General features: G+C 39.2%; 2 protein-coding genes across 2 annotated transcripts in view; both read right to left on the reverse strand.

Moving 5' to 3' along the window:
* Positions 1-6,583: 6,583 nt before the first annotated feature.
* LOC139435035 (thymus-specific serine protease-like) lies at positions 6,584-7,496 on the reverse strand. The gene is made up of 3 exons (XM_071205316.1): positions 7,209-7,496; positions 6,827-6,978; positions 6,584-6,725 (listed from the first exon to the last, which is right to left on the reverse strand). The coding sequence occupies exons 1-3, from the start codon at positions 7,402-7,404 to the stop codon at positions 6,636-6,638; spliced, it is 438 nt and encodes a 145-aa protein (XP_071061417.1). The 5' UTR covers positions 7,405-7,496; the 3' UTR covers positions 6,584-6,635.
* A 102-nt stretch (positions 7,497-7,598) lies between these two features.
* LOC117457061 (thymus-specific serine protease-like) overlaps positions 7,599-10,453 on the reverse strand; it is a gene marked incomplete at its 3' end in the record, with an annotated part of 12,653 nt that continues 9,798 nt past the window's right edge. Inside the window, exons 7-10 of the mRNA XM_034096929.2 lie at positions 9,196-9,243; positions 8,894-9,010; positions 8,351-8,515; positions 7,599-7,760 (exon numbers count right to left, since the gene is read on the reverse strand). Coding sequence (XP_033952820.2) covers positions 7,599-7,760; positions 8,351-8,515; positions 8,894-9,010; positions 9,196-9,243 — 492 coding nt within the window. The remainder of the gene's footprint in view (positions 7,761-8,350; positions 8,516-8,893; positions 9,011-9,195; positions 9,244-10,453) is intronic.

Genomic DNA, 10,453 nt, shown 5'->3' on the forward strand with positions numbered 1-10,453 from the left:
TTCCACGGGACGAATAAAGGACTTCTGATTCTGATGCAAATTAGATCTTTATGTAGGCCATTTGATGAGGCACTCAGAATGTTCCCTATTGCATCGGTAGAGTGTTTGCCATCAGCATCGTGAGGACGTGACGGTACGTTATATTTTAAGTTTTTAAATGATAGGCAGTCTGTGTGTGTAAGAAGCCTCACACTGTGCAGAGGAAGGATGCACAGTAAGGGACTCTGAAGTGGAGACTTCTGAGCAGGAGAGGTGGATTGTAAAACTCATACATGGTGTACACCCTACAGGAGAATAGGGTAACAAATAAACTAGCAGATATCACCATGAACCCCCCCCCCCCCCCACGACTTCATAACGGACATTAACACAGTTATCTTTTACATTACACGTTTTCTGACATGCCATTTGTAAACATGTTCATGAAGAGTTATGTAATGCTAACTTTTGAGGAGTTTGTTTACCTAAAGTGATGTAAGACTGTGTGTGTGTGTGTGTGTGTGTGTGTGTGTGTGTGTGTGTGTGTGTGTGTGTGTGTGTGTGTGTGTGTGTGTGTGTGTGTGTGTGTGTGTGTGTGTGTGTGTGTGTGTGTGTGTGTGTGTGTGTGTGTGTGTGTGTGTGTGTGTGACAAAGACAGTAACACGTAATCCTTAATATGGATTTTGGATGTTTGAGTGGATTACAGAAAACATAATTGAGTCTCACTTTATTATTATTTATGTTAATTATTATAACGTGTTAATCGTATTATTTTGTATTACTCTGTATATTATATAACCATGTATTATATTAAATGATCTTATAAAGTTGTTGTTAATGTGTTTACTAACAGGCCAAAGTTTCTCTCCTCAGAGGACTAAGGCGAAACCGAGCTGTTGACCACCTCGGACCAATTACTGAGATAATCACCTCAGCTACTCGGCAGCTCAGGTGAGTGTGTGTTGTGTTTGTGACAACAGAGCCCCCCCCGAGACTCACTGTGACCACTGGGTCATAATTAGCTCTATGTACACTGGCTGTAGTCCGGAGAGGGGGGGGGGAGCTTCTGTGGACACGGCTGTGATCTGAACACATTGCATCATATTACTGAGAGGCAAACACACACACACACACACGCACACACACACACGCACGCGCACACACACACACACACACACACACACACACAAGGCAAGGCAAGGCAAGTTTATTCATATAGCACTTTTCAACACAAGGCAATTCAAGGTGCTTTACAAAAAATGAAAGACATTAAGAAAATTGCATTTCAAATAAGTCATTCAAAATAAAAGATAATAAAATAAACATTAAAAGAAAAAATACATTGATAAAAGTTAAAGTGCAGTTTAAGATATGAATAGTTCAATTAAAAGCAGCGACAAAAAGAAAAGTCTTCTTGCTGGATTTAAAAGTAGTCAGAGTTGTAGAGGACCTGCAGGTTTCTGGGAGTTTGTTCCAGATATTTGGAGCATAATAACTGAACGCTGCTTCTCCATGTTTAGTTCTGACTCTGGGGACAGAAAGCTGACCAGTCCCTGAAGACCTGAGAGATCTGGATGGTTCATAATTTAGCAGGAGGTCAGAAATGTATTTTGGGCCTAAACCATTCAGTGCTTTATAAACCAGCAGCAGTATTTTGAAATCTATTCTTTGACACACAGGAAGCCAGTGTAAAGACTTCAGAACAGGAGTGATGTGATCCACTTTCTTAGTGTCAGTGAGGACTCGAGCAGCGGCGTTCTGAATCAGCTTCAGCTTCCTAATAGATTTTTTAGTGAGATCTGTGAAGACACCATTGCAGTAGTCGAGTCTACTGAAGATAAAAGCATGGACAAGTTTCTCCAAATACTGCTGTGACATTAGTCTTTTAATCCTAGATATGTTCTTTAGGTGATAGTAGGCTGATTTAGTAACTGTTTTAATGTGACTGTTGAAGCTCAGGTCAGAGTCCATGACTACACCTAGATTTATGGCTTTATCTGTTGGTTTGAACATTGCACACTGAAGCTCAGCGCTAACTTTTATACGTTCTGCCTTGGCTCCAAAAACCATTACCTCAGTTTTATCTTTGTTTAATTGGAGAAAGTTCTGACACATCCAGTCATTGATTTGTTCAATGCACTTATTCAGTGTTTGAATTGGAGCATAGTCTCCTGGTGAAATTGTTACGTAAATCTGCATAGCTATGGTAACTTATTTTGTTGTTCTTCATTATCTGAGCCAGTGGTAGCATGTAGATGTTAAAGAGAAGAGGCCCCAAGATGGAGCCTTGAGGTACCCCACATGTCCTATTTGTCAACTCAGATGTGTATTTACCTATACAAACAAAGTTGTTTATGTCCTTTAGGTAGGATACAAACCAATTTAGAACTGTTTCCGAAAGTCCCACCCAGTTTTCTCATGGTCATGGCCTTTCTCCATGGAGATATTTTCTTGCCAGTCACTTCCTTTACCTTAGTTGGAGCAATGGCATCCATAACATTTTTTATTTTTGAATTAAAATGATCTACTAGTTCATTTACTGAGATGTTAGCAGAGGCAAGTGTGGAAGAAAAATTCTGAGTAAACATTTCCCTAGTATTTTCAGTTAAATATCGCTTTGTGGTTATCTCTTTTTGAACACTTGTGTGAACAGAAATAGAGCTCTCAAAGAAAACACAGGAATGGTCAGAGAGTGCAACATCAGTCACCACAACCTCAGAGATATTCAGACCCTTTGAGATAATTAAGTCCAGAGTGTGCCCCTTATTGTGCGTGGGCTCCGTCACATGCTGAGTCAGTCCATAGCTATCAAGAACACAAAACAGTTATTTTGCCCCTCTGTCCTGGGGGTTGTCAACATGGATGTTAAAATCACCAACAATGACTAGACGGTCAAAGTCAATACACACTATAGACAGCAGTTCAGTAAAGGCATCAAAAAAGCTTGCACAGTATTTGGATGGTCTATAGATATTTAGGAACAGAGCTCGAGAGGAGCATTTCAGCTGAATGGCCACATATTCAAAAGAATCAAAGTTTCCATACGATGTCTTCCTGCATTGAAGGGAATCATTGAACAGAATAGCAACTCCACCCCCTTTCTTATGCATTCTTTCCTGACTCATAAAACTAAAGTTGGGAGGGGTTGATTCGATAAGAACAGCTGCACTGTCATTTTGTTCAATCCAAGTTTCTGTTAAAAACATAAAATCGAGATTGTGCTCAGTGATAAAATCATTGATTAAAAATGTTTTTCCTGCCAAAGACCTAACATTTAATAAAGCGAGTTTACGTAAGTTTGTTAAACACACTACTGTTTTTTGTAACAAGCTTTTACGTTTATGTGTAAGACGGAAAATATTTAGCTGATTCATGATTTCGGGGGGGCCCCTAAAGACCCTCATTACATCAGCTTCTGTGGACACTGCTGTCATCTGAAAACAATGCATCATCTTACTTAGGTGCAAACACACACACACACACACACACACACACACACACACACACACACACACACACACACACACACACACACACACACACACACACACACACACACACACACACACACACACACACACACACACACACACACACACACACAGTTACATCACTTCAGGTCATTTCTGATAACGATGTTACCACATCTTGACATCTTTGACCTTAGAGTGTAAATGTTAAGGCTCTTTATTACTCAATTTGATGATGTGTCAACTAATTTGGTCGGTTTCTCGTCATTAACTCACACACATTTTATCGTGGGAAGGTCAACTTTAAGTTTTAGGGATGTTTGAGATGATGACACTTGGAAATGCTGTGCAGTGTTACAGACTAACTTAAATAAAAAACTGTTCCCACGGTGATCATCTCGACCAAACAGAACGTGGACCCTTTTAAAGCTCAGAGCTTTTCCTTTCTGACGAAGCTCTTATACCATACAAGAGGCATATAGAAAACGTTGCCTTGTGTTCTTCGTGTCTTTGGAACACCTTCTGGTCTCTTTAAGGGCCACAAATAAATATTTTCTCTATGTTTACCAAAAGCTCAGGAACATTCAAAAAGATATTCTGCAGATTCATTGACAATTTTTAATCGAGGGGGCCCTAAATAACACACATTGCAAGGTTATTAACCTGTTAAGCCCCCAGCCTGTTTTTCAGGTCTCTGGCTCGAAAATGACATGCCCAGAATAAATGACTATAACTTCACTTCTAAAAGGGGTACATTAATAATCTTTTTTTCTCAAAGCAATGATAAACTTGTGAGTTGGATGTAGAAAAGTCAGAATCAATATAGATTTTTTTTTAAATTTTAAAGTAAATTCAGATTGAACATAGTAAAAAAATGTAAATGATAGTTTCCGTACAAAAAGAACCCATTACTTATAGTGAAAACCACCCTTAAATGATGGGATAGTAGACTAAAAGCTTTAGGAATCCAAACTGCAGGGCCGGTCCTAGACATTTTGGTGCCCTAGTCGAGATTATGATTTGCCATGATATACTGAGCGTATACAGATGTAGCGCTTCGTTTCAGACGCCTACCCGTGCGGGTCCGTGATCGGCACGGGGTGGGCCCCTGCTGAAAAGTAAAACCCCCCCGCAGGACTTGAAACGCCCCCTTGATAAATACATTTAATTATAATGAAACCAGCAGCAATGGATCATGGATCCACCAGGGGGAGCCGTGGAAAGCTGCCACACTGGAACTCATGTGAAATAAACAGCTGATTTACAGGTATCTGATATAGCGGATATTTGTTAAGATCCATATGTCACGGATAGGATCATATTCTGTGCTTAAGTAAGAGACATGTAATCATTTACTAAACATCACCATGTTTTTATTTAACAAAATAATGTTTAATTCACGTTGGCGTAAGTACAAAACCATCGCTATGTTTTTAGATCAGGAAATGCATCCAGGGTCAAACAAACAATGTTCGATCGTCATCCTCGCGATCATTTAATGTATCTATGTTCGCGAGTTGAAATGAATGCACTAAATTTAATCCACGTGAGTTTACAACAACAACAATAATCGCTTTGTTTTTATATCACATCCGACCGGAGGAAAATGCAGCGGCTCTCTACCGATCATCCTAATCCCACGGGCAAACAATAATATGTACAGTGTTCATAGTTTACTGTATTATTAGTGTCTAATATTACTGCTATAATAATCACACATTGAGTTGTTGAAATCAGACCGTCGTTTTTTTTAAACGCTCTGAATGAAACGGCAGCTCTCAGGTGATCAGCTGTGTGTTTACACAATAAAATATGCATAGTAATTTAATACCTTCCAAAACATTGTAAGAACAGTTCTGTTTCATATCAGTGTTGAGAGCCGTATCCACAAATCTCCTAATTTTGCCCTCAGTGCACCAGATTGATGCATTTAACTTCAATTTAAATAAAAACATCTTCTGTTGTAATAACAATAACATTATAAATAGTAACATAGCATGGTATTGCACATTTACTGTAGCTTTGAGTGTTACTGGCCTGAGATTTTTTTATTACATGAATGAAGGTGACTGAGGCTTTTTAATATAGACTTTTCAGTGTCCCACATTTTGCACAGAACTGTCCCACATTAGGAAAACAGATTGTCTGAGACAACTTGGCACTAAGAGTACTAATATGTCTACCATTTCTTTTATGAGTTTAATATCTGCATGTTCTCTTTTGGTTTGATTAGGACACATCCTGGGGATTTCAGAATGTTACTGGATTTTGATTTATTGTATCGGCTTCATGTCGCAATATATTCCCGAAGTCTGAAATGCAAACATTTTCCACATTAGGGCAATTCACCCTACATTTAATCATTTTGTTTATTTTTAACGAAATAAATGTGGTTTAATCCATCATGAAATTAATGTAGGCTATTTACTTAGTACATATCTGACATTAACGATTAACACACTGTTCATACTGCTCACAGCTGATATCTAGTGTATTCATACCCCTCACTGTTTATTCATCATTCAATTCATTCTATATTTTATTCTGTAGATTGTGTACATTACTTTTCACTTTACTGCTTGTTGCACCTGGTTAGAAGATAAACTGCATTTCGTTGTCTCAGTACCTGTAATCTGTGCAATAACAATAAAGTTTAAGTAAAATATGTATTAACTTGTTATTGTTGCACACATTAAAACATTTGATATACTATATTTATTATGTTTTAATAACTACTGAATGATTTGGAAACTTTAGAACATGTTGTAAAACATCTTAACACTAAGAATCAGAGGATGAAACCCTCTCTATTTGTCACATGTTCACGCACACAGTGAAGATGGACCTATGCATTTAACCCATTCTAATACCGGGGAGAAATGGGGTGTCAGGTGCCTTGCTCAAGGGCACCAGGGACAGTGCCACTGAACCTCTCCAAGTACCAGTCCACACTCCATATTTAGGTCGGTTTGGGGACTTGAACCGGCGACCCTACGGCTCCCAGTCCCTACAGACTGAGCCACTGCCGGACAGTTACACATTACATAAAGCGAAAAATCCGTATTGATTGACAAAGTAAAACAACTATCATCTAGTTTAATAAAGTTTACAAAATCTTAGATAGTTTTTGATGATGATGATGATGATGATGATGATGATGAAGAGCAGCTAACTGTATTCACTGCTTCATCTGTTTGTGATCAAATATCTCCACTCTGTCCTTTTCTTCTCCTGTTGGGCCGTCTTCAGCCAGCTCTGCACGTGTTTCTCAATCTCCTGAGAGGATAAGGAGGCAGAGTTTTTTAAGGACTTCATCTTCATCACGTGTGTGTGTGTGATGCAGGTTACACACTCACACACCACCGAGGGATACACACCTGTCTGGCGTTCTTCAGCGAGCGGCGGTCGGTCACTCTTCCTCTCGACATGTCCGCACAGTGAGCGCTGTCTCGAATGAAAACGCTCTCTGCTTCCTCTCCTCCATCGGTCCTGTTCCCCACCGACAGCTCCTTCCACGGGTCGACCCCACCTGTGGGAAAGGTGATGGAGATGTATAAGCATGACTTTTTACCACTTTATTTATCCTTTATTTATGCAGGGTTTCTTCCACTAAAAAATATGTTTTCTTGAGGGATGTTACCTGACAAAATGTCTGTACGTATACATGGAAAAAGTGCATAATATATTTAGGGCAGGTGAACCATGAAATGACATTGTTATGTTCTCCTTTGTCGAGTCATGTGATTCTCAGCCTCTCACCGTTGACGTAGAGCACCCGGTGTGTGTGTGGCTCGTCTCCTCCGTAGTAACGGTTGGTGAAGGCGACGCGTCCAGGCAGGGAATTCTGGGAAATTCCAAACAGCTCGAGACAGATCTCAGTCTGTGACCTCAGGGTCACCATCCCAGAGAACGGACAAGAAGCATCCTCACAGGTCTGATCTACACACACACACATACACACACACACACACACACACACACACACACACACACACACACACACACACACACACACACACACACACACACACACACACACACACACACACACACACACACACACACACACACACACACACACACACACACACACACACACACACACACACACACACACACAGGAGGAATGTGTGTGTGTGCGTGCGTGTGTGTGTGTGTGCGTGCAGTACAGAAGCCGAACTCGGTGCAGGTCTGGTAGGTCCACTGTCTCTCTGCTCTCCTCTCCGATTGGACGGTGGTGTCCATCAGGTCCTTCGCTGTTTTCTCGTGAGAGACGTCCAGACACGGCTCCTCGCTGCTGGAGCGGTAGATCTGCAATAAAAAATATAAGAAATACAATATTTTAAATGAGTAAGGACAAACACTCAGATTGATCTATTTATCTATTATATCCATGATTCACCCCTCACCGTTTAATATCTGCTTTTGATAAGCTTTACTCTTATTATTTACAATTTCTCGTTCTGTTGCTGCATACCTGCATTTCCCCACTGGGATCAATGAAGGTCCATCTTATGTTCATGAAAATGGTTCAACACTGACACCTAGTGTATATAGTGTATATGTATATAGTGTTATACTGTAAAAAGGGACAACTACAATCAATAATATTAATTAAATTACTATTAGAAGTTAATAATCATTTTAAAAATACCCAAAATATGTATGCAAACATAGATAAGTAAAGTAATAATGTGTGATAAAATAAAATGTATACTAACTTAAGAAGTCAAAGTAAAACCTCCAATTAAAATAATGTATACAAAAATAAAGAAATATAAATTAAGCTAAAAAATATAACATCAAATAGAACTAAAAATAAATGTTCATCAAAATCAGATGACACATAGTCTAACTTACATACCAACACATACATACGTCTTAAAGTAAGTTTGTAATACCTGTGAGAGTTTAACCAGGCGTTGGTAAGGCTCCCTCTCCTCCTCGTATGCTGCGCTCTGATTGGTCATCACTCCACACAGATCACTGATAGACATCAGCACTGATTCCTCATTGTACTGCACCGTTCCCATGACGATATCAGCCAGACTCTGCATCAGCTCCACCTGAATACATTAAACGTTCAAAAATACATCAATAATAAAGAAACATCAATTCATAATAATAACACAAAATTAGCAATAATAATAAAGATAATACACTTTAAAAATAAATTACAAATAAATAATAATAATAATAAATGAATAATAATAATTAAAAATTACCAATAATAATAAAGAAAATACACCTAAAAATAATAATACAACCGTAGATAGATTTGACCTCTTAGCTCTTTAAGCCCTAGTGGAAGAAATACAAAATAAAGCATATATATAACATAGCTTGGGTTAAATAGATTGGTGAGAATGGTTAAAATAGTCAAATTTGACAACAAAATAAAAAATGGAGTTAATAATCGAGTTAATAAAATCCAGATCCGTCACCTGATCCTGGTGGTCTTTGGGGGTCTGACAGCATCTGAAGTCTTTGGCCACCTGACTGACGTTCCTGATCATCAGAGCCTCCGCAGCCCCGAAGGCCTCCCTCACAGCAGACACACACTGAGGGAGAGGAGGAGGGGTAGCACAGGGAGATGTAAAAACTGCTGTACCATGCACACGCAGGTAAGATAAGATAAGAGGCACTTTATTGATCTCAAATTGGGACATTTTTGCGTTGCAGCAGCATACAAAACAACAACACCACCAAACACTCAGACATGTGGTGGAGGTGGAGGTAGACGCACCTTCTCTGAGCCCCCAACTGCTTCATTCATGAGACTCAAGCCAACCGCCTGAAAGCACAGGTGAGAGTAGAGGTATGGGGTAAATTAAAGAGGCCCCATCATGCTCATGTTCAGGAATTTGACATGTAAACTGGTTTAATGCTCAAAACGTGCTTTATTGTTCTCACTGCCTGCTATATATCCATGTGGATGTGCGACTTACGCTCAAAGTTGAGTGCACGTCCCTGCCTGGTAAGAATTAAGTAGTGGTTGATTATGTTTTATGATAACATGGGAGCTTTATGAACACACATATATATTTAAATTAAATACTAGGATTTAGAATAAAATTAAAAGAAGGCTCTGAGGAAACAAATATTGAGAGGTAACATCAAAAAGAGTAAATAAATGTGCGTTATTGGGCTAGTCAACATCACTATAAAGTAACGTTGGTGTCCCCATCAGAATCACTCAGTCATCATGAAAATGTAGCAGCCTAATGAAACTCTGAGGTCTCATTATAAATGGACAAACATTTACACACATATCAGTACAATGATAAGTCTCTTGAAATGTGTTTCCTTTATTTTATACCGTATTTTTTCATTGGATGTCCGTGACTTTGGCATGTCCCACACACTGCTGTGCTAACTACAGCGTGTGTAATAAGTGGTTAAATGATACTACATTTAAAAAAAAAAATGATATGGTTTTATTGTCCACAACGAGTTATTTGATCAAACGAGTCATTTTGATCATGTATATTCTAATTTCATAATAATACTGAACATTTGTCATGTGTCCCTGACATTGCTGTCCACCCTGTCATTAAGGGGTAACTGCCACCATGTTGTCTTTCCTCAATGGAGGTAGCGACATTGGCTAGTTGCAGAGTAAGTATGGACACTTATATTTCGTAATTTTAGTCATATTATGTGTTGGATGTTGTCAAGCTTAACATGTCCTCTAGTGCAGTGCTTCTCAAAGTGTGGTCCGCGGACCACTGGTGGCCCGTGAGCGCCCCCTAGTGGTCCGTGAGTATATTGGTAACATTTCACATTTGAAATAAATAAATAAATGTAAGTTTTCCGCACTCTCGCGGGAATATCTCCGCAATGGAGCGAGCTTAAGTTTCTTTTGATTGCATGATATAGCCCAGATAAACACCTTCATCACACATGTTGCCACTTGTTTGTACCATTTTCAGGCGATTTGTAAAAAACTATGTGTTTTTGGATATTTGTGGAGCTAGGTGGTCCGCGAGGGTTTTTTTATTGGC

Source organism: Pseudochaenichthys georgianus, chromosome 13, assembly GCF_902827115.2.
Source record: "Pseudochaenichthys georgianus chromosome 13, fPseGeo1.2, whole genome shotgun sequence".
NCBI lineage: Eukaryota > Metazoa > Chordata > Actinopteri > Perciformes > Channichthyidae > Pseudochaenichthys > Pseudochaenichthys georgianus.

What these genes read in the sequence shown, in the direction of transcription:
- LOC139435035 (XM_071205316.1), bottom strand. Translation starts at nt 7,404, where the DNA reads ATGTGTGTGTGTGTAGATCAGACCTGTGAGGATGCTTCTTGTCCGTTC. An exon ending in CCGGGTGCTCTACGTCAACG is followed by an intron (nt 6,979 to 7,208) that starts GTGAGAGGCTGA and finishes CCTTTCCCACAG; the next exon opens with GTGGGGTCGACCCGTGGAAG. An exon ending in CGCTGAAGAACGCCAGACAG is followed by an intron (nt 6,726 to 6,826) that starts GTGTGTATCCCT and finishes TTATCCTCTCAG; the next exon opens with GAGATTGAGAAACACGTGCA.